This window comes from Sarcophilus harrisii, chromosome 5 (genome assembly GCF_902635505.1).
Source record: "Sarcophilus harrisii chromosome 5, mSarHar1.11, whole genome shotgun sequence".
Taxonomy (NCBI): Eukaryota; Metazoa; Chordata; class Mammalia; order Dasyuromorphia; family Dasyuridae; genus Sarcophilus; species Sarcophilus harrisii.
This window is the reverse complement of record NC_045430.1, coordinates 1,815,635-1,838,298: the sequence shown is the minus strand read 5'-3', so window position 1 is coordinate 1,838,298 and position 22,664 is coordinate 1,815,635. Positions and strand designations below refer to the sequence as shown.

General features: G+C 62.3%; 1 protein-coding gene and 1 long non-coding RNA gene across 5 annotated transcripts; one reads left to right on the top strand and one right to left on the bottom strand.

Moving 5' to 3' along the window:
• The first annotated feature begins 1,118 nt into the window (after positions 1 to 1,118).
• On the top strand, positions 1,119 to 19,209 carry NUP50 (nucleoporin 50). 4 transcript variants are annotated; one of them, XM_031940396.1, is made up of 8 exons: positions 1,120 to 1,304; positions 12,963 to 13,041; positions 13,229 to 13,312; positions 13,905 to 14,094; positions 14,571 to 15,248; positions 15,465 to 15,546; positions 17,966 to 18,084; positions 18,827 to 19,209. In XM_031940396.1, the coding sequence occupies exons 1-8, from the start codon at positions 1,273 to 1,275 to the stop codon at positions 19,027 to 19,029; spliced, it is 1,467 nt and encodes a 488-aa protein (XP_031796256.1). In that variant the 5' UTR covers positions 1,120 to 1,272; the 3' UTR covers positions 19,030 to 19,209. The 4 variants fall into 4 exon arrangements, with proteins under 4 accessions (XP_031796259.1, XP_031796256.1, XP_031796258.1 ...); XM_031940398.1 differs by lacking the exon at positions 1,120 to 1,304 and adding an exon at positions 12,462 to 12,589; XM_031940397.1 differs by lacking the exon at positions 1,120 to 1,304 and adding an exon at positions 12,465 to 12,772.
• On the bottom strand, positions 3,045 to 7,239 carry LOC116419583. The gene is made up of 3 exons (XR_004229833.1): positions 6,932 to 7,239; positions 6,694 to 6,821; positions 3,045 to 6,101 (listed from the first exon to the last, which is right to left on the bottom strand). It is a non-coding gene; the product is annotated as an uncharacterized LOC116419583 (long non-coding RNA).
• Positions 19,210 to 22,664: the final 3,455 nt, after the last annotated feature.

Genomic DNA, 22,664 nt, shown 5'->3' with positions numbered 1-22,664 from the left:
GACCGGGAAGGGCTCTGGGGAGGCTCCGCTTTAGGCCGGGCTTGAAGCAAGCCTGGGAGGGCGGCCAGCGCAAATGCCCCATGCTGTGTGTCAGGAATAGCCCAGTGTCACCAAGCACCTGGAGGAGAGGAACTGTCCCAGGGCCACAAGGGTCCCAGGGGGCCTGCTTAGGAAGGGCTTAAGAGGCCTTTTTATTTGACTCTGGAGGAGTTTATAGAGGGAGTCTAGGTGTGGTCAGTCTCCCTTTGGGAAGATCCTTTTCCCTCTGACCCAGGCAAAGCAGGGCTCCGGCCCCTCACCAGGAGAGGGCAGCTCTAGGACCACACCCAGCCCTCCTGGGGCTAAGCAGGTCCAGTGCCTCCCGCCAGTCTCCACCTTCGGCAACCCCAGCTACCTCTCCTCCAATCGGAGAGCCTTACCACCAAGGAATGCCCCAAACTAAGCCCAGCGCTCCCCAGGCGTGCCCCGGGTACATTGGGCAGGAGTGCCAAATTCACGCCGTGCTCCTTGCCATCCAAACTGGAGCCTCCCCTAAGCCTACATGCTCTGGGCTGCTCGTTCCTGATCTGCAGAAGGAGTGAATCAAAGTAGGGGACTTAATATCTGCAGATGCTCTTCTAGAGAAGAAGGCCTCGAGGCTGGGGGAGGGTGGGAAGGCCTGGCCCAAGGGGGAGAGAGCTGACTTCTCACACTTGGTGTGGAGACCCGACAAGGCCCATGACGAGAAGTCCCCATCTAAGGAAAGCTCCGCAGTAGTGGGAGGCGTCCCAAAGGGGGCCGGAGCACCCACTTGGGGCTGGCTGGGCTACGACAGAGGCTACTTCTCCTGCCCACATCCATGTCAGGCTGGCCAGCCTCTGGCCTCCAGAGCTCCATGGAAAAGATTCCATGGCCCTGCTCAGAGGGAAGCGACCAGAGGGGGCATTCCCTGAGCCAGGGCATCAAGAAAGCTCTGCGACGGCTACTCTGTCCCCCTGGGCCATGGGAGAGAAGCGTAGACTCTGTCCCCGTGGAGGCTGGCACCAGGACTTGGTTGAAGTTGCCAGGGGACTGAGAGCATTATGAGGACACCGCCCGGGTCACAGTAGCACCTCCTGAAGTCTTTGAAAGTCCCGTCCTCATGAGCCAACCTGGGACACTGAAGAAGAGCCTGCCTGGAATGGTAAGAGGACCAAGCTGCCTAGCCAATCAAAGGCCTCAGAAGCAGGGGGCAGGCCCATTCCATGAAAGCATCCAACCTGATATGAACAGCGCCCCCCAACAGCAGCAGAAATGAAATTTAACCTGAATTTAAAATATACCAGGTGAGTGACTCCTTCCACTGAACCTCAGAGGCTCCTGGGCCTGGCTGGCTGCCCGAGCCCTTTCCTGAAACTAAAATCTATGTCTTCCTGAAGCTTGGGGGAATCTAAACCCAGGGTCCACCGATACATACACAGTCAACGGATTCCTTTCTAGAACAGGGCAAAGTCAGTGTTGTTTGAGTGGGTCTGCTGCAAAGGAACTAGACACAGGTCAAAAGTAACACGGTTGCCCTTGGATCCTCTAACTCCCACTCCGAGGCTACTGACTGCCAGGGCCACACGTACCAATACACATGGAGACGAGCCGATGTTAAAGTGCCAAACGGCCTCTTTTCATGGGTGATCTCAGCAGGGTTAGCAGGGAGCAGGTGTATGTATATCTCTCTGCACCCCTGCTTCTCTCTGCATTCCTGAATCTCTCTACTTCTCCCTGAATCCTTCTTGCTTAGGGACTCAAAGCTGCCATTTATATCTACTCTCCTCTGGGATTACCCCGTGCCCAGGCCACTCAGCACTGCATAGGTGGTGAGACACAGAAAGGAGACACCTGGAGTCAGTGCTGCATCCTAAGGAAAGATTAACACCTCTGAGACAACCTCCTGTCTCAAAGGCCGAGCCCCCTTCTGCCCCCTGGGTCCACCCCACCAGCTGACATGCATCCATGGCAATTCCCAGAAGGAAACTCTCCAACAATCCTCACTCTCAGTCCCAGCCACTGACCAGGGAGTTCGGTCCAAGGCCTGGCTCTCACGTCTGCCCCTAAGTTGAGGACTGGGCAGGGCCTTGGGCCGAGAATCTGGGATCTGCACTAAGCAGAGCCCCCTGGCTCCCAGTCCTGTGGCCGAGGCCGGCGGGCAGGGAATGGGGTGAGGATAGCGGGCATGTGATGGAAAGACTGCCTCAGACACTGAGAAATGCCAGTTTAGTGATATATGTATTCATCAACTGCTATGTGTGGGGATTTTAAGAACCCCCTGGGGCTGAGATCCAGATTCTAACCAAAATTCATTCCTAGCTCTCAAGAAGCTCACAAATACAGGGCAGGGGGTAGGAGGGAGGCAGGGAGAAAGCTCAAAAAAAACCCCAGATAACCAGGATTTCCAGGATTGGTAAGTCATGTATCCATGCACTCAATAGCTGCACAGTCTAAAGACTTTGCCTTGGCTCTTGAGGCCTGAGATGGGAGTGCTGGGAGAAACCAAGAAGGGCTTCCTAAGGGAAAGGGCTTTTCCTATGGCATAACAGGGACAGAGGAGCTGAAAGGAGCCGAGTTAGCAAATCACCGCTGCCCATGCCCAACTCCATTTGGCAGAGATGGAGAAAGGGCAGGTGAGCACCCAGTATCAGGTATAGTTCAAGAGAGGCAGAGAAGGTGGGCTAATGGGGAACTTTGGGGGGAGGAAGAGGAGGAAGAATAGGAGGGAAAGAACCAGGAAGATGCTTTAGCAAAGTATGGCCAGCCCAGAAGCAGGAAAGGATGGATCACAGAGGGAGAATCTGCTCCCAGTGACCAGAGCAGAGCAAAAAAGGTGAGCTGAGCTGGGCTAACCTGGTCTGGGCTGCTCCAGGCTGGGCTCAACTGGGTTGGCAGAAGCTTTGTGGAGATGATACTCAAGGTGGGGCCTCCAGGGATGGAGAAAAAATTGACTGAGAAATCAAAATGAAGACATTTCTTGGGAGAGAAAGCTGTGTGTGAATAAGAGGCCCAAGTGCCAACAAATGGTAGTAAGGGAGTTTCAGTGAAAGGTCACTATGAGTATATTTATTTTCTGTTCATGGATAGCCTGGTAGGATTAGCCTCCCATTCTTGTGGTAAACACTAGACCCTAACCGTTGCTCCAAACAAACGAGCCATTGTGGTCTGTTGGGCTTTATAAAGTGGCACAGGTGAATTTCACCTGGACAACTGGAAAAACAAGGAGTCATTGCCACGTCTGTGTGCACTAAGCTGATCCAAGCATGTATTTACTCAGTGCAGGGAACCGGCCCCACGGGACCCATCCAGCTCTATTAGGGAGGTATGGATATCCTTCTACTGGGCTAAATGTGCACTCCCGGCCCAGAACTGGAGAGCCCTGGGAGAGCCAATAGGGCCAGAGGGCCAAGCATCCTCCCCACTCTAAGATCTAAGGAACCAGAGGGTCCCAGGAAATGGTACAAAACCCAGCTGGAAAAATTAGCCAAAGCCAGTCAGTGTCTTTCCATTGAATGTTTAACTGATCAGGATCCTTCCTAAACGGGTGCCTACAACTGATCTGCTCACCTCCCTCATTCTGGGTGTGACTTCTCTTTTACTCTGATCTCTATCACATTAGCTCTTTGTTGTAGCTCCCATTGTTGACACCCATTGAGCTTGGGGTCCATTAAACACCCAGATCTATTTTTCAGGTGAAAGTACTGGCTGACCACACTTCTCTATATACTATAAATCAAATCTTAGACATCTAGGTATGAACTTTGTCATTTCCCCCCACTAAATTATATCTTAGTAGATTTAGTCTAATGTTTTGTGCCGCTGAGATCTTTTTGGATCCAGATTTGGCCACCAAACATATCTCATCCAGTCCTGTTTCACATGCAAACTCGATCAGCATGCTGCCAATGCCTGTTTCCAAATGTCAAACTTCCCTCAATCTCTAGGGGTTTCTACTTGAGACCTCTGCCCCCAAGGACAGCAAGCTATAGTCACCCAGGACCTTCTCCCCAGGGTTCCCCACCATTCCCCATTCTGCCTCGCTGAGTCAGTTTCATCCCAACAGGGCGCAGTCTCACTCTTGACTTTACCATTTCTTGGTTATATAATCTTGGGCTGTGTATCCTGACTCTGACCCATCCTGGCCCGTTAGCAGACACAATGATTGTGGGATCCTAGAGGAAAGGGACTGTCTTCTCCTTCCTTAGTAAGCCTCAGGCTTAGTATAATACTTGAAGCCCAGAGGAAGCACTAGAGAAAGGTTAGCTGTAGGGTCCCAAATCAAGCTCAGGAATGGATCACGTAAATCCTTCTATGTGGCTCTAGTGTGATGGCAAATGTAACAAGATATAAGACTTTGACTGATCTAATCGCTAATGAATAGAACACACCAACAAAGGCTATGAATTCAGGGTGGAGGCTCTGATTGGGGCGTGTGAGGAGGCTGGGGGGAGGAAAGCATGGGACTCCATCCTCATCCCATTATCTGTGTGGAGAGTGGCTTTTGGTCTCTGACCAAATTATCAGTTAAAGAAAACCAGTATTTCCTCTCCTTTGGGCTGAGCAGCTCAGATTGACCAGACTGAATATTCACCACAACACTGGCAACTGATGTGTAGAAGATGCAGACATGTCTAATCAGGAGTTCATATGAAAAAAAGAAAGAAAAAAGATCTTAGGGTTGAGTGTTCCACAAGCTCAATATGGAAGTCCCCCTGCTTCCTGCCCCACTCAGAGCCATATCTTCCCAGAGGATGTGGCTCAGTTTTAGGGGCCACAGCTCAGGAAGGACATCAGTAAACCAACTCCTTAAGTCCAAAAGAAGGTGATCCCAGAGTGGTCTGACTTCTGATGCTGCTCAATGCCTCGTGAGGTGGGTTAGTGTCCTGGAGTACAAAAAGAAACCTCCTGCAGTCTCCTCTGCAGGACTGACAAACCCTCTTCGGAGGTACTGTCACCTTTTCTGTCTTCTGGCTTCATTAGATGGAGAACAAGTCCTCGGTGCTGCCTTCTTCCATAACGTGCTTGGCCCCGGCCAAAGATCACTGATTTAGAATACTGGCAGTGGCTCCGGAGGCTGCCCCCATTCCCCACCCGCCTCTGCTGCCCGCCAGGAAAAGCCCGAGGGGCCGCGCACCCCGGCCAGGCCGCCCGGGAGACGGCGGGTTGGCTCCTGGCGGGAGGCACATCTCCACGGCCAAGGCTGGCGCAACTTCCTCAAAGCGGTGCTTTCTGAAGCCTTTGTTGGTCTTCCCCCCCCCCCCGTTTCCGGCCCACCTCCACAAAGCCGAACCTAAGATGAGTTAGCAGAGAGCGCCCCGCGATCTCCGTGGGCCGGGGAGGAGCAGCAGCTCGGGGCCGCCCCGCTCGGGCCGTCACTGGCTGCTCCCAGGGCAGCCCCCTCCCAGGGACTTCATGCAGCTGGGGCTGGGCTCTCCTTCTCCCGGGCCCTCCTCAGCTGCCTCTCTGTCCCCCGGAGCTCCCCCCAGTGGCCACTTCGGCGATTGTGCCCGAGTGGGCGGAGACGGGCAGATTGTGGGGGCAACAGGTTTTTACCGGAGCGCACAAGCCCACCTCTTCCCCGGGCAAGTGCGCTGCACTAGGGAGGCAGGTGCTGCCTGGCTGCGGTAGCCAGCCAAGAGGAGGAGTGAACCACGCCGTGTGTCCTAGTGGCTTCCTCTGTGCGGGGCTGGGCTCGGCACCCACAGCTTCCCAGGCAGGCCCTGGCCTCTGGGGGAGGAAGGCGGCACATGCACAGGTGGGAAATGGCCCCAAAGTGGGACCCAGGTGCCGTTCCTGCCCACCAAGAGGCTAGCGGCAGGAAGCTGTTTCCTTCAGTGCCCCCTCTGCAAGATGGGGATTAAAATAGCATCTCTTTCCAGGGCCGGCGTAAGGAGAAAATGAGATGCTTGCACAGCGCTTACATTCTCCGTAAATGCTCCTGGCTAGCGTTATTGCCGAGGCTGCGGGCCCACAGATCCTCCTGGGATACGGCAGAACGTCCTAGCCTGACACATTTCCGCGTGCAGTGACATCTCAGGGCATCTTAGGACTAGGAGCTGCCAGAAGCCCTCAAGGCCTTCGAGAGCCTATGAAAGTGGGGCCTGAGAGAAGGCACATGGAACGGTCACCGAGGGGCTGAGCAGCCCGGATGGGAGAGGTCCAGGGCCCGTTAGCTGAGGGAAGGGAGAGACCCTGGGAATGCCCCTCAGGAGAAAGACGCTTTATTGCAGAAGGGCCTCCCAGGAGCCCGTGTTCCTGGGCCACCCACCTTGTTCTCAGGACACTCTCCTGATGGCTTCCCACGGACCTCCCGGCCCTCTTCCTTTCCCAGCCTCGGATCTTCGTTCACTCTGGGACCAAAGCCCCCCACATCTATCTCTCCGCATAGAACAGCCTCTCACATACTTGGTGCCTCTCCATTTTTCTCCCTCCCCCCCCGCTGTCCCACTCTGGCGGGGACCATCGCCGCCTCCCTCTGTGTGTGACGCCTCTGTAGAGTAGCCCCAAAGCCCACACAAGCTCTTGGCTCCCGCGTCCCACACCCTGTTGCCTGGCACTGATCACCTCTCCCCATCCCCGGGCCGCCCCACAAGCTGCTTTCTCACGGGGCCAAACCGGCCGTTACAGCTCGTCTCACTCGGGTCAGCCCGTCTCTCTGACCTGCCAAGTCAGTGGGGGGGGGGGGACAGTTACCAGAACAGTGTGCGCCGGCCCACGGGGTGAGTCCCCGCTCCGTCTGGGAGCAAAGCAGAAAGCAACCTCAGAAACCGGCCTCCCGGTCACGTTGGGTGCTGCGGGGGAATCAGCCTCAGTCTCCCCATCTGCAAAATGGAGAGAGGGACAGCTCGTTGGGAGGAGCACACCAGAGGCTTGAGAACCCCTGTGCGGTGCGGCCGGAGCCGGCCGCCACTCTGGGCTCTGTGACTATTACCTGGAGCTTCTTGGGGCAGGGACCCTGCTGGGGACCACGGAGAAGCTTGGGCCAGGTGCCACCGGGAGAGGCAACGGGAAGGGAAGGAAGCGCCTCCCGGGCCACGGGAGCTGCGAGCGGCTCCGGCCGCTTGGGCTTGAAGCTTGGGGGAGGCCCGTCCGAGGGCCCCGGGGGCCTATGGGAGCTGGGGAAGTGACTGAAGCGGCCCGGGGGCCTATGGGAGCCGCGGGGAAGTGACTGAAGCGGCCCGGGGCCCTAGCGGAGCTGCAGGGAAGTGACAGAAGCGGGCCCCGGGGCCTATGGGAGCTGGGAAGTGGACTGAAGCGGCCTGGGGCCTATGGGAGCCTGGGGAAGTGACTGAAGCGGTCGGGGGCCTATGGGAGCCGCGGGAAGTGACTGAAGCGGCCCGGGGCCCTAGCGGAGCTGCGGGGAAGTGACAGAAGCGGGCCCCGGGGGCCTATGGGAGCTGGGGAAGTGACTGAAGCGGCCCGGGGGCCTATGGGAGCTGGGGAAGTGACTGAAGCGGCCCGGGGCCCTAGCGGAGCCGCGGGGAAGTGACAGAAGCGGGCCCCGGGGGCCTAGCGGAGCTGGGCGGGAAGTGGAGCAGAAGCGGGCCCAGGGAAGTGGACAGAAGCGGCCCCGGGGCCTGCGGGAGCTGGGGAAGTGATCAGCGCCCCGGGGCCTGTCGGGAGCTGGGGAAGATCGAAGCGCCCGGGCCCTAGCGGAGCCGCGGGGAAGTGACAGAAGCGGGCCCCGGGGGCCTAGCGGAGCTGCGGGGAAGTGACAGAAGCGGGCCCCGGGGGCCTATGGGAGCCGCGGGGAAGTGACTGAAGCGGCCCGGGGCCTAGCGGAGCTGGGGAAGTGACTGAAGCGGCCCGGGCCTAGCGGAGCCGCGGGGAAGTGACAGAAGCGGGCCCCGGGGGCCTAGCGGAGCTGCGGGGAAGTGACAGAAGCGGGCCGCGGGGAAGTGACGTGAAGCGGCCTCTGGGGCCTATGGGAGCTGGGAAGTGATCGAGCGGCCTGGGGCCTGCGGGAGCCGCGGGAAGTGACTCGAAGCGGCTCCTGCCTCTAGCGGAGCTGCGGGAAGTGATGAAGCGGCCCCGGGGGCCTAGGGAGCTGGGGAAGTGACTGAAGCGGGCCCCGGGGGCCTAGCGGAGCCGCGGGGAAGTGACAGAAGCGGGCCCCGGGGGCCTAGCGGAGCTGCGGGGAGTAAGAAGCGGCCCCTGGGGCCTGGTGGGAGCCGCGGGAAGTGATGCGGCCCTGGGCCTATGGGAGCTGGGGAAGTGACTGAAGCGGCCCCGGGGGCCTAGCGGAGCCGCGGGGAAGTGACAGAAGCGGCCCGGGGCCTGCGGGAGCTGGGAAGCGATGAAGCGGGCCCCGGGCCCAGCGGAGCCGCGGGGAAGTGACAGAAGCGGGCCCCGGGCCTAGCGGAGCCGCGGGGAAGTGACAGAAGCGGGCCGCGGGGAAGTGACAGAAGCGGGCCCCGGGGGCCTATGGGAGCCGCGGGGAAGTGACTGAAGCGGGCCCTGGGGCCTGCAGGGAGCCGGGGAAGTGATCGAAGCGGCCCTGGGGCCTGTGGAGCCGGGGAAGTGATTGAAGCGGGCCTCGGGCCATGGGAGCCGCGGGAAGTGACGAAGCGGCCCCGGCCCTAGCGGAGCGCGGGAAGTGATTCGAAGCGGCCCCGGGGCCTATGCGGGAGCTGGGAAGGACTGAAGCGGGCCCCTGGCCCAGCGGAGCTGCGGGAAGGACAGAAGCGGGCCGCGGGGAAGTGACAGAAGCGGCCCCCGGGGCCTAGTGGGAGCTGGGGAAGTGACTCGAAGCGTGCCTGGGGCCTAGCTGGGAGCCGCGGGAAGTGACTGAAGCGTTGCTAGCGGAGCTGCGGGGAAGTGACAGAAGCGGGCCCCGGGGCCTATGGGGCTAGCTGGGAAGTGACGAAGCGGTCTGGGCCTAGCTGGAGCGCGGGAAGTGACAGAAGCGGGCCCCGGCGCGAGCGTGAGCGCTGGGAAGTGACAGAAGCGGCCCCGGGGTCCGATGGGAGCTGCGGGAAGTGACGAAGCGGCCGCCGGGAAGAAGCTGGCCCCTGGGGCCTAGGGAGCCGCGGGAAGTGGACTCGAAGGGTCTCGGCCTAGCGGAGCTGCGGGGAAGTGACAGAAGCGGGCCCCGGGGGCCTATGGGAGCTGGGGAATGATCGAAGCGGCCCGGCCTAGCGGAGCCGTGGAAGTGATAGCGGCCTGGGCCAGCCGGGAGCTGCGGGAAGTGACTAGAAGCGGCCCCTGCGGGCCTGGCGGGCGCGAAGTGACGAAGCGGCCCCGGGGCCTGGGAGCTGGGGAAGTGACTGAAGCGGGCCCGGGGGCCTATGGGAGCCGCGGGGAAGTGACAGAAGCGGGCCCCGGGGGCCTAGGAGCTGGGGAAGTGACTGAAGCGGGCCCCGGGGGCCTAGCGGAGCTGCGGGGAAGTGACAGAAGCGGGCCGCGGGGAAGTGACGACGGCCCGGGGCTGGAGCCGGAAGTTATTGAAGCGGCCTCGGGGCCTAGGGAGCCGCGGAAGTGATCAGAAGCGGCTCGGGCCAGCGGAGCTGCGGGAAGGACAGAAGGGCGGCGGGAAGTGATGAAGCGGGCCCTGGGGCCTAGGGAGCCGCGGGGAAGGTGATCGAAGCGGGTCTCGCCCTAGCGGAGCTGCGGGAAGTGATAGAAGGGCCTCTGGGGCCTTGGAGCGCGGAAGTGATTGAAGCGGCCCCTGGGGCCGTGGGAGCCGCGGGAAGTGACAGAAGCGGCCCCGGGGCCTGCAGGGAGCTGCGGGAAGTGATAGAAGCCGGGGCCTGGGAGCTGGGAAGTGATGAAGCGGGCCCTGGGGCCAGCGGAGCTGCGGGAAGTGATAGAAGCGGGCCCCTGCCCAGCGGAGCCGCGGGAAGTGGATGAAGGCGGCCCTGGGCCTAGCGGAGCTGCTGGAAGTGATCAGAGCGGGCCCCGGGGCCTAGGGAGCCGCGGGAAGTGATGAAGGCGGCCCTGGGGCCTGGCGGGAGCTGCGGGAAGTGACTAGAAGCGGCCCCGGGGCCTGCGTGGAGCTGGGGAAGTGATCAGCGGCCCTCGGGCCTAGCGGAGCCGCGAAGTGATGAGCGGGCCTCGGGCCCAGCGGAGCCGGAAGTGGATTGAAGCGGCCCTGGGCCTAGCGGAGCCGCGAAGTGATCGAAGCGGCCCTGGGGCCTGGTGGGAGCCGCGGAAGTGATGAAGCGGCCGGGGGCCTATGGGAGCCGCGGGGAAGTGACTGAAGCGGGCCCCGGGGCCCTAGCGGAGCCGCGGGGAAGTGACTGAAGCGGGCCCCGGGGGCCTATGGGAGCTGGGGAAGTGACTGAAGCGGGCCCCGGGGGCCTAGCGGAGCTGCGGGGAAGTGACAGAAGCGGCCGCTGGAAGTGATAGCGGCCCGGGCCTATGCGGAGCTGGGGAAGTGATCAGCTGGCCCCGGGGCCTAGCGGACCGCGCGGGAAGCGATGAAGCGCCGGCCCAGCGGAGCTGCGGGAAGGATAGAAGCGGCCTCGGGGCCATGGGAGCGCGGGGATAGAAGCGGCCCCGGGGCCTAGCGGAGCTGCGGGGAAGTGATAGGAGCCCTCGGGGCCTATGGGAGCCGCGGGGAAGTGACTGAAGCGGGCCCCGGGGGCCTAGCGGAGCCGCGGGGAAGTGACAGAAGCGGGCCTCGGCTCCAGCGGAGCTGCGGGAAGTGACTAGTGAAGCGGGCCGCGAAGTGAGTAGAAGCGGCCCGGGGCCTATGGGAGCCAAGCGGAAGTGACTTGAAGCGGGTCTCGCCTTAGCGGAGCTGCGGGAAGTGATAGAAGCGGCCCGGGGCCTGCGGGAGCTGGGAAGTGATTGAGCGGCCCGCCAGCGGAGCCGCTGCTGGAAGTGACTGAAGCGGCGCCCCGCGGAGCTGGGCGGAAGTGACGAAGGGCCTGGGGAAGTGAAGAAGCGGCGCCCTGGGCCGGTGGGAGCCGCGGGAAGCTGACTGAAGCGGTCTCGCTCTGAAGCGGAGCTGCGGGAAGTGATAGAAGCGGCCCTGGGGCTATGGGAGCTGGGGAAGTGAAGCGGCCTCGCCTAGCGGAGCTGCGGGAAGTGAGCGAAGCGGTTCTCGGGTAGCGGAGCTGCGGGAAGTGAATGAAGCGGCCTCTGGGGCCTAGGGGAGCCGGCGAAGTGATCAAGCGGCCTGGGCCATGCGGATGCGGGCGAATTGACAGCGGCCTCGGGGCCTGCGGAGCCTGCGGAAGTGATAGAAGCGGCCTGGGGCCGCGGGGAGCTGGGAAGCGATTCAAGGGCTCTCGCCTCAGCGGAGCGCGGCGACAGTGGACAGAAGCGCGAAGTGACAGCGGGCCTCGGGGCCGGGAGCTCGCGGGAAGTGATCGAAGCGGCCTCCGGGGCCATGGGAGCCGCGGGAAGTGATTGAAGCGGCCTCCGGGCCCAGGGAGCCGCGGAAGTGATAGAAGCGGCCCGGGGCCTGCGCGGACCGCGGGAAGTGATTAGCGGCCCTGGGGCCGGTGGAGCCGCGAAGTGATAGAAGCGGCCCCGGGGCCTATGGGAGCGCGAAGTGGATAGAAGCGGCCTCGGGCCCAGTGGAGCTGGGGAAGTGATTCAGCGGCCCTCGGGGCCTAGCGGAGCGGGAAGTGACGAAGCGGCCCTCGGGCCTAGCGGAGCGCGGGAAGTGATGCAGGGCCCTGGGCAGCGGGAGCCGCGGGGAAGTGACAGAAGCGGGCCCCGGGGCCTAGCGGAGCCGCGGGGGAGGATCGAGCCGGCCCGGGGCCGCAGGGAGCCGCGGGAAGTGATTGCCGAGCCTCGGGGCCTGGGGAGCGGGGGAAGTGACTGAAGCGGGCCCCGGGGCCCTAGCGGAGCCGCGGGGAAGTGACTGAAGCGGGCCCCGGGGGCCTATGGGAGCCGCGGGGAAGTGACTGACGCTTGTCTGAGCGGCCTGATGCGGCCCGCGGAGCCCCTGCTCCTTGCTCGGCACGCCAAGCCCCAGCAGCGTGGGGAGGAGCCCCGCTGCTCATGGGGGAGTCCTGTGCACCCTCGGCCCTAAGGGTCCGGCGCCCCCGCAGGATCTGGCAGGGACTGGCCCTTGTTTTTAAGGCATCCTCGGGATGACGGGGTGCATTGGTCTTAGGGTCTCCGTCTGTAAAATGGGGCTGTAGCCGCCAGAACGTCCTTAAGCGCTTTTGCACCTCAGTCAACTGTCTGTGAAATGGGTTGTCACATTAGAGACAAGCTCCTCCTGAGTATCTCGGTGTGTCCTAAACACTAGGAGAACTGGGGCGGGCTCCGTCCCCACTTTCGGCCGCCGCTCCGCGATTGGCTAAACGTTCAGGGAATGACGGCGCCCTCTTCTCCCCACATCCGGTCCGTCTCCCAGACAGCGGCGGAGAGGTCACGTGGACGTCGGCTGACGTACGCAGGGCACGTACGCACGGCACGCCCTCCTTCCCGCCCTTCCGCCCAACGGCCCCTCCGGAGCCGGGTTGAAGGGAGGAGAGAGGCCTCGTGGCGCGCGAGCGGCCGTTGCGACCGTTGGAGCGCCTGCGTAGCGTCGTGCGGCGGGACGCGGCGCCTGCGCGCTGAGCCCAGAAGGCGGCGCTTGCGCGTCAGAAGAGGCGACGCCGCGGCTGCCGGACGCGCATCTTTCCGGGTACGCTCTAGTCACTCGCGCCCCCCCCCCCCCTCCCCGCGCCGCCCCCCCAGCCCCGCGCCCGGGGGCTGCGCGCGAGATGCGGACCCGCGCGGCCGCCTGCTCGGGCTGAGGCGGAGGCGGAGGCGCCCGGGGCGATGCTGCGCAGCCAGGCCCGGGGAGAGACGAGGAGCCGTCCCGCAGGTGAGGCGGCCCGGCGGGGTCCCGGGCGCGCGGCGCGGCCGGGGGAGGGCCGGGGCCGGGGCCGGGGAGGGGGGGCACCGGGGCGAGCCGGCCGGGGCGGGCCTTGGGGCCTGGAGGGCCGCACAGCGTCCGGGGCCTGGGGAGCTCGGCCCTGAGGCCCCGCCTCACGCGGCCTCCCTCCCCCGCCCAGGTACAAAACCATGGCCAAGAGGATCGCGGAGAAGGAGCTGACAGACCGGAACTGGGACCAGGAGGATGACGCGGAGGAGGTGCGGGGGGCCCGGGGCGGGAGCCCCCGCTCTGCGGGGGGGGCGGGGGGGCCGGGAGGCGGCGCGTCCCCTCCCCCTCTGCCTTGGCGGTCCCCTCCCCCTCTGCCTTGGCGGTCCCCTCCCCCTCTGCCTTGGCGGTCCCCTCCCCCTCTGCCTTGGCGGTCCCCTCACTCCCCCTCCCCCGCAGGTGGGCACGTTCTCGGTGGCCAGCGAGGAGGTCTTGAAGAACAGAGCCATCAAGAAGGCGAAGCGCCGGGCCGCGGTCCCCGAGGTGAGCCCGCGGCCTGCCCGGCCCCCCTGCCCTCCGGGCTGGGAGCCGGGACTGTGGGGCTTGGGCGCAGAGGGAGCCGGCGCGCCGAGGTCGTGTCCCGGCGGTTTCCCGGGGAACCGCGAGCGCTTCCCTCTGGGGCTGGTGGGAGTAGCGTGGGGGGCTGAGCTGCGGGAAGTTATCCGATGTTAAGCGGTAACCGGTGAGCAGGGGCGCCCGGGCCCCTCGGGGAGGGGGCGCTGGTCGCTGCCGGGCCGGGGGGGGGCCCCGGGGACACGGGGAAGCGGGCGGGCGAGCAGAACGGGACAGGCGGCAGTGCCGGACGGCGACTCGCTATTGCGGCCGGGCTTTATGCCGAGCCCTGGGTGACGAGTCTGGAGGGGAGCGAGGCGTCGGGGCCGTTGTCTGGGGCCGTGGGGAGTAGCGGGGCTTGGAGAAGAGGAGTCCTGGGGGTGCTGGGACTCGGGGCTCCCCGCTTCCCTGGTCTGCTCCTCGCGCCTCTGCCTGGGGATCCCCGGGGATGGCAGCGCAGCGAGAGGGGCTGGGGGACCCCGCCTGTGGGCCAGCTGTAATGGCCCTTCTGTCTGCCTTTCAGTGTGAAAGCGGAGGAGCTTTTAAAGGGTTCAAAGGCTTGGTCTTACCTCCGGGAGGAGGAGGAGGGCTCTCTGGCTTCGGCAATGGCACCAGCATCAAGACTCTGGAAGGCCTGTCCAACGGCAGCAGCATGGCTTCTGTGCCCACCCTGGCCCTCACCAAGGCCGCAGTAGAAAAGAAGGTGGTCTTTGGTGAGTCTCCCTAACACGCCTCCCCCTTGAAGAGCCCCCCGCTGGAGCCCAGCTCCCCCCAGCCCGCTTGTGGCCAACCTGACCGCCCCCTAATCGTTGCCGAGGTTGTAGGGAGATGGAGTTGGGGATTCGTTAGCACATCAAAGGTCCTGTCGGTAGATTTGGAGGCCCATCAGATGGGAGGAAAGCCGCGGCTGTGCCCCTTGGGGTCACTTCTGTACTGTCCGCTGGGAGGGGCAAGTGTAGCAAGGCCTGTGTGGAGAGCCAGCCATGAAACGGACTTTGTGGGCAAGGGGCAGGTGCCAACCAAGGAGGTGTTTCCGACAGAGATGGCCACAGAGTGTGTCTAGGTCCTTTCTGCACGAGTCCTCCCTCGGGAAACGTCGTCAGTAGTGCCTGTGTCCTTGGTTTGGGAGGCCGGGGGAGGTTGCGGGCATGGGTACCCTTTGCTCCAAAGACCCCTTTCTTCCGAACAGGCCGTGGCACAGTCAATGGCCCGACGGCTTCCTTGGGGGCAGACAAGAAGGCCGCTGACCTCAAGACCAACGGGGACAGCCAGCAGCCTTCCTCGTCCTCCAGCCACAGCACCCAGGGCAAGGCCTGTAGCGCCAGTGCCTACCATCGACAGCTCGCCGCCTTAAACTGCTCCGTGCGCGACTGGATCGTCAAGCACGTGGACACCAACCCCCTCTGCGACCTGACTCCCATCTTCAAAGACTACGAGAGATACCTCACGAGCATCGAGCAGATGCCCGGCAACAGCAGCGACAGCAGCTCAGAGAGAGAAGCCGGCCGGCAGCCGTTCGGGACTGTGCCTGGGCCCGCTGTCCTGGGGCCATCCCAGAAAGCCCAAGACTCCCCCTTTCTGTTTCACCCAGACAAAGCCGAGGGGGCAGCGGAGAAGCGCACCGAAGCATCAGTGGAGAAGAAACTGACCCCGGCCCTGGCGGCGGCATCTGCCGCCTCCTTTCACTTTGGCCGGAAGGTCGACAGCTCAGCCCTGGGCCCCCTGGGCTCTGGCCCAATGGCAAACTTCTCCTTCTCTCCAGGAAATGCAGGCATTTTTGGCAAAGACGTGACTCAGGCGAGCCCCGTCTCCTTCTCCCCCAAAATGCCAGAGGGCCACACAGATGCAACAGCTGGCGACAGCAAAGGTAGTGCCTCAAGGGGAGTCTGGTCACTGTGCTGGTGGGGAGGGGGGGCTGGGTGAGCCCCTCATGGTCCCGGGCACAGGGCAGGACCAGGGAGCCATGGTGCCTCAGAGGCGAGTCTTAGCCAAATCTGGGGTTCAGTGAAGAGGCCCAGTGGGTGGAGGGGCAAGTCGGGGAAGGGCAGGGCCGTGCCTTACCTGTGGCTGGGTTCTGTCTAAGGTGCTGAAGAGGAAGAGAGTGAGGAGCCCCCTAAAGTGATCGTGACAGAAGTCAAAGAGGAGGATGCTTTTTACTCCAAGAAGTAAGTCCAGCCTCTGGAAGGCGTCCGAGGCTGTCATGCTTGAAAGAACCGGGTGGGTTTTTTTCCTTTTGGGAAATGAAAGTGTCCTTGTGTTCAGTTCAGCAAATGGTGAATCCTTCTGGTGTCCCCGGCTCCCACCCTGGAGCTGAGAGGGCTGCCCCCCCCCCGCGGTCGTCTCCAGAAGTGTGGGGGGAGGAGGCAGTGGGAAACTGGCGCCACGGGGCTGTGACTGGGGGAGAAGGGGAGCTTTTGAGGATCCCAGGAGTAGGGCATGGCTGCAAGGGAGCTTGGGGAAGAGGGTCCCGAGCCTGGATCAGCAGGATCTCATGGCAGCCCTCATTTTAAGGGCTGGAGTGGCTCCACCGCCCCTTCTGTGGTCTAAAGTGTCTGCATCCAGAGCCAAGGCTCCCCGTCCTGTCCAGCTTCCCATTTCTTGCGTCTACACTGAAGGATGGCTAGTCCCTTTCCCCAGTAAAACCCTTGAGCCAGAGCTTTAGAGCAGGAGGCACCTCCAGGGATTCGCTCCCTTGTTTCAGGCCTGGAAACAATAAGCGGCCTCTGAGCTCTGGTGGGAAGTGGCCAAATGGAGGCTAGGACGTTCACAGACAAAGAATTGGGTCCCATTCCAAGGCGGTGTACACCAGGGCTAAGGAAAGAAAACAACCTGCTAGAACCCACGAGTCCCTGGGTCATCTTTTCAGCTGTCCGGCAGCAGCGCTGCCTTTCCCAAAGCACCCCAGAGTGCCCTTGGCACAGGGTGGTCTTTGGCAGCCTTTGCTCTGTCTTCTGCCGCCGCCGCTGCGCCCCCTCAGCCTGAATGAGTTCCCATTCTTCCTCCTCCCTTCCTGGGTTCCTCAGGAGTGTCCCCAGCCCCGGTAGCTCAATGCACACAGTGGCAAGCTCGGCCTGTCCCAAGAGGGGGTCGTGACTTTTGTCCCCAAGGCCTCCTGTGCCTTCAGGCCTGGGATATCCCCACCATGCCTCGTTCCCTCGCCGTCCCAACCCCACATGTCAAGATTATGCTTCATGCTTCACAGCGTCGCCCTCTCCTGTCCCTTCCGTCCTCCACTCTTACATGCGCGCCCTTTATCTGGCCTCTTGCCCGCCATCTTTACCTGTTCCAGTCTGGTGTCCACGCAGCCGCCAAGGCGCGAGAGTGGGGGAAGCCCCCGTCCCTGTGGGCACCGACGTTCAGGATAGGCTTGGGGTGTTTTTTCCAGAAATCCTCGTTGCTTTCTTTCTGTCCAGGTGGTCTCTAGCCTCCTCTCCTGTTTCTTGTCTCCACTGAGCTTCTCTCAAACGGGCTCTCCTGTGAATTCCTCCTTGATCTCTGTCCCGTCCGGCCACGGCCTCCTCCCACCACAGAGGTCGGCTTTCCCGGCTGAGGGCGCGTGACCCGCAGCTGAGCGCCCTGGGCCTCCTTCCCAGCCTCTGCTGAAGTTCCTCTCCCGGGACGTCCAGCCGTCTCTGCTGCTGCTCTCGCCGGTTTCAGCTCTTCTCTGAGGCGATTTTCTCCCTGCCCATTTGGGTCTAAGCTCACAGCGGCGGGCCTGGGCAGCGCACTCGATCGGCCGCAAGCCGGACCTCTGTATACCCCCCTGAGAGCCACAGCTCGGAAACGCGTCTGGGGTCTGGGTGGCCCCGTCTTGTTGGGCTCCTTGCCCAGTGTGTCCCATTCTCGAGACTCGCACCTTTGCTGCTGCCCCTCGTGCACGTCTCCAGTTCATTGATGTGGCTTCTCTTGGTGGTGGTGGTACCTACACACATCTCCAGTCGCACAAGCATCAAGATAGCCCTTGAGGGGAAGGGCTGCACTGCCGACCTGTCACCCTGGCCCGTTCTGAGCCAGACCTGACACCTCAGAGTCCCCGGCCTCACGCTGGAAGGGGCCCACAAGGCTGGCCGAGGGGAGGCCACGGCCGTGAGGAAAACCTCGGCCACTGCGCCAGCCTCCCGTGACGTGGAGGCGGCTGGGTCCTCGGTGCCCTGAGCCTCGGCGCCAGCACCAAGGACAGAAGTGGAGACAGGGATCAGCAGGAAGCCTCTTGGCGGCCCCTCGAGGTCCGTTGTCCCGAGTCACCAGAAGCAGTTTGGGGACAGCGAGGTCTAGGGGCTCCTTGAGGTGGCTTAGTGACCGCTCCCTGTAGGACACAGGCAGAAAGGCCGAGTGCCAGGGGCCCAGAGCCCACTGTGGCCGCCCAGGAGTGGTCCTGCAGGGTCAGCGGGAGGCAGCAGTGAAGAAGCCATCGGGCAAGAGGCCCAGGGTGAGGATGGGGCCGGGGCCGCCGAGCAGGCCCTGAAAGAAGAAGGTGGCCAGACCCGGTCGGCCTCGGCCTTGGCCTTCGTGCTCCCAGGGACCTCCCTCCACTTGGACCACCGAGCTCTCCCAGATCATGCTTTTTATTGACTTTCTCCCCAGGTGCAAACTCTTTTACAAAAAAGATAATGAGTTCAAAGAGAAGGGTGTGGGCACACTGCACTTGAAACCTGCCGCCAATCAGAAGACCCAACTTCTGGTTCGAGCTGATACCAATTTAGGTGAGTGACCCGTGATGAAGGGCTGGCTCTCTCTGAAGAGGGGAATGGCCCGTGGGCCCCCAGCTGCATGGCCCTTAGTGGAATGGCAAAGGCCTTTGTTAAACCCAGGCTTTCAGATGGGAGAAATGATGCAGGCCTTGAAGCCGCCATCCTGCCTCTTAGAAATGCGCCAGTGCTGTGGGGCTCCTGCCCTGGATGAGTTGGGGCCTGAAGCCTCTGACCTTCGACCTAGGAGGCCTAGGGGTAGGAGGTAGTCAGAACCTGGCCAGTGGGTAAGATTTCCTTCCGGCCCTCTGCACTAGTCTGCTGTGCCGGGTGGGCAGTCTCCTAGGACAAGGGGCACGGACCGCAGCTTACTGGCTGAAAGCCAATGAGTTTGGATCTTGGGTCTCCAGAGCAAGTAACTGAGCAAAATGTCTGTGACCTGGGCATCCTGGGTCCCTTGGGTGTGTAGTATTGGCCTGCCATTAGGACTTGGGGCGAGGTGAGCGTCACACCCCCAGGGCCTCCACTGCAGGACATAGAGGGGATGCTGGCACGGACCAACGGCCAGGAAGCCCAGGGCTCTAAGGGTTAGGGGGGTGGCATGAGCCCTCCACCTCCGAGGGCCAGGCTGCACCTTAGGAGAGAGGTGAAAAAGCCCAACTCAGCAGGCCGGGGGGAGGGGGAAGGGACCTTTGTCTGTGGATCCACCCTTCTGGCCAGGGGGGCATCTCATGGCCCCTTCTCCATTGACATGCAGGTAACATACTCCTGAACGTCCTGGTTCCACCCAACATGCCCTGCTCCCGAACTGGCAAGAACAACGTGCTCATCGTCTGTGTCCCCAACCCTCCCATCAACGAGAAGAGCGCCACAGTCCCCGTGACGATGCTCATCCGGGTCAAGACCACCGAGGACGCCGATGAACTGCACAAAATCCTGCAGGAGAAGAAGGAAGTGTGAAGGCGTTCACGGGTGCAGAGACTCGTTTGCCAAGTTGCTGCTTTTTTCCCTTAAACTTATTCCTTTTATTCTTAACTTTCTACTTTGACATTCTAAGAACGTACAGGTATTCTGAAAGGTATTGTCGGGGAAAATTACTATGGCCAATAAAAAGCTTTAACTGAACGCAGGGCAGCATCAGCACAGTGTGTCACCATCGCCTTCCTTCCTGGGAAGGGCAGCCTGGCGCATGGACCCCAGGGGAGATGCTGGTAACTTCTCCTCTGGACTCCAAAGTCTGACGGCTGCTGTTGGACCCGCGCCCTCAGTCAGCAGAGGCCACTTAGCAGTTGGGGAAGGTCAGCGGGGCAAAGAAGCCTCCGGGACCCAGTGGCAGGGTTTTGTTGAGCTTAGGGTTAGTGCGCCGAGACCCCTGTGGCTTAAAACTGATGGTCCTACTTTACCAGGGGCTCCCGCAGTCCCCAGGCAAGGTGCAGAAGCTTCCCTGGCCAATGGGTGGGTTGGCTCCGGTGTGGGCAATGGCGGCGCGCTCTTGGTTCTGTGGCATCCACGCCCAGCGTCTGTACCCTCAGTGATCAATAACGGCACCTTGGGGAGAAGACCCCATCTATGGGAATTACCTTTGCCCCATTGAGGGGAGAGCCAAGGCTTTGGCCAGTGCTAATCTGTGAAGACAAGGGGCCTGTTGGTGAGGCCCCGTGGCTATGGTTCCTTACCTAAGGAAAACTAGAAACCTGGTGGCCTGCGCGCTGCCCATTTGTTATCTGCTCATGGTGTGCAGGACTCCCTGGTCCCCTTGGTGTTACGCAGGCCTTCTGTTGTCCAGGCTGTGTCCAAAGGGAGTTTTGTCTTGGCAGAGGGACCCCTTGGAGGGGAGGCAGGCCCCCACCATGCCATGGAGGCGAAGGGGTGGCACCCTTAAGAGGACTGGAAGGGGAGCTGGGTGGTCTGCAGGCAGGTGACAGCACTTGCAAGCCCATGTCCATTGGACTCCAATTCTAGCATCCCAAGTAGGTCCTTAAGGCTCACTCCTCGACTCTGTCATGGATTTTCTGGTGGTTCTCACCCACACCCTTATCTCAGACTAAAGCTCCTGGACTGTGCTTGGTTTGCTGTGATGGCTGGCCCAAGGGCATGGTCAGGCAGTGCCAGAGCCCATTTCTGTGCCGCCACCTCGCCCCCTGGCCCCCAGTCTTGGGACTACGAATGTTGGGACGGCACCAGGGGCCAAGCATGGGGGATGGTCCAGGGAATCCCACAGTGAGGGGTTTTATCCCACCCCTCAAGATGGAGAAACAGGCCTGGAGGAGAAAGCACAGGCAGGCTGTGGCCTAGGGTCCCAGAGGCAGCTGGGTGCCTGTCACTGCTGATTACCCAATCAGCCCACCCAAAGGTGGTCTCCACCTTGTCCTGAAGGGCAAGCTAGTGGAAAGGGGTGGGAGCGCTTCTCGCCAGGTGAGCCCCTGAGCCCGGACCCATGGCATGTTGAGCCTGGGCCCACTGCCCTAGGAGGACAGCCCCACCTGAAGAGACTCCAGCTGAATCCCGGCTCTGAAGGCTCTATCAAGTGGGGGTTCTGTTCAGCTGTTCAGGAGCAGTTCTGTTCTCGTGACCCCAGGCCCTGGCCTTTGTGTGGTCCGGGGAGGCACTATCACAGCTGGGCCCGTGAGTGTTGGAGCCAGGACTCCTTCCCTCCTCGACTGCCTGTACAGGGTATTCGGGGGCTGTAGGTGACCCCCCAGGAGGGCCCTCGGCCTCCTGCTCCACTTCTCTGGTTGCAAAGGCGGCGTCCCACAGGCCCCATGGCCCACAGCTTTGGCCTCCGATTGTTCCCACATGTGTCCTCAGCCAGTCGGACTCTGGACCTCCAAACCCAAGGGATGATTGGCCCTTTTTGGGAATAAAGGGGCAGACTCAGCAGCTGCTGCTCCCCCAAAATGCAGAAGCCTGGCTTCCCGGGCTCCCCAAAAGATGATGGTGAGAAGGCGTGAACCCCCAATTTGGCTGCTACTTCAGCCTCACGTCACTGGATGACAATTGAGATGCCCTCACTTAATGGCGGAATGGCTCATAAAGTCAGAAGCCCCTGTGGTTCTGGCCTTCCAGAAGCAGGAGAAATCAGCGGCTGGAAGGCCTGCGGCCTGGCCCAGAACACCAGGGAGCCCTGCGGCCTGACGACTCCTGACCATGCTTGCCCACGGCCCCAGCCCAGCCCCTCACACCCTCGCTGCCCGGTCAGGTGAGACTGCCTGCTGGGGGAGGCCCGTGCCCGCCTCCTCCCACCCCGGCCCAGGGTTCAGAGGGGCTGAGGACTGAGCTGGAACCTGTCTCGTCTCCCCACCCTGGTAAGTCCTGGGTCGATGTCAGACAAAACCACCCGGAGCCACAGTGCAGCCCCCCATGGCAGCGTGAGCGTGATCCAACGGCGCTAAAACAGCAGAGAAGCCTTAAGTAGTGGGAGGAAGATCCTCTGAACAGATGTTTACAGCTGTGGCTACTTTACACAAGATCAGGACACATACAGAGGCTATTTACACCTGTCTCCCCCCACCCGTCCTTCCAGCATCAGAGCCCAAGGGACCCTGTGGGTCGGGGGCCTTGCTGGTCCCAGGGCTCTTGGAGGCTGCACCCCTGACCAGGAGACGACCTCCCCACAGGCTGTAATGGGACTCCAGCAGGGCGCCTGCCCACATCCTCCTGCCCTGCAGCGCCTCGTGGGGAGGGGGGGGTTGGGGGGAACGCTCCTGGGAGACTTCATGTAGGAAGTCCTCGCTCTCCTGCCATGTGTAGAGCCTCAACAGCCAGGAAAGGGTTCAGGTCTGCAGGGGCTGAAGGCAAAGCCAGAAGAGCTCTTCTCCCTTCTAGGGTCCCGGGCTTTTGGCAGATACAGAGCACAGCTAAGGGGAAACAAGAATCAAACCCTCAGAGCCCCCCTCCCAGAAGGTGCCATGGAATCGCCTGGACCCCACCTCTCGGAGCCTGGCGCAAGTGGCTGGCATACAGTAAGCGCTTAATAAGTGTCTAGGGTTCGCTGGCCTAGGCCGTTGCTCCCTTAGACAGGCCCAGACCTCGAGTTCTGATTTTAGTTCCAAGTAGACACTCAGTGGGAGGTGGGCCTGGGGTGGGGGTGCTGGCTGCAGACCTGGGGTCCGTCCCTCTCTCCTTAGCTGTCCCCTGCCTGTTCTAACCTTCCTAACTGTGGGGAGATGGGGCAGGGCTGGGGAGCGGGACCTGCAGAGCAGGGGAAGAGGAACATCGCGCAGGGTTGGCGGCAGCCCATCCCCTCCTGAGCCTGCTTCCTCTACTCGAACGCCCGCCTCGCGGTCCCTTCCCTCCGGCCCAGCGGCCACCCCAGTCTGCCATGCTGGCCCTGCACCCCTGGCTCTTCGGGCCCGGCCCCTCAGTCTGAGGCCCCAGCCAGGCTTCTCGGAAGGAAATGCTGGCCCTCGGGTGGAGGCTGGAGCCCAAGCGAGAGCTCCTGATCCAGGGCAAACTTCCCCTGGGCCACAGGACCAGACTCGGACCTGGCCCACCTACTGTGTCCCCTGAGGGCCTCAAGTGCCGCTCTTAATGCTGGTGGGGGGGGGGGCGTGCATCCCTCTGAGGTGGAGCATCCGCACCCTCCACAAGGACCC

Coding starts and splice junctions, on each gene's coding strand:
- NUP50 (XM_031940396.1), top strand. CDS start 1,273: ATGAAATTTAACCTGAATTTAAAATATACCAG. Junction 15,249..15,464: donor AACAGCTGGCGACAGCAAAG/GTAGTGCCTCAA, acceptor GTTCTGTCTAAG/GTGCTGAAGAGGAAGAGAGT. Junction 18,085..18,826: donor TCGAGCTGATACCAATTTAG/GTGAGTGACCCG, acceptor ATTGACATGCAG/GTAACATACTCCTGAACGTC.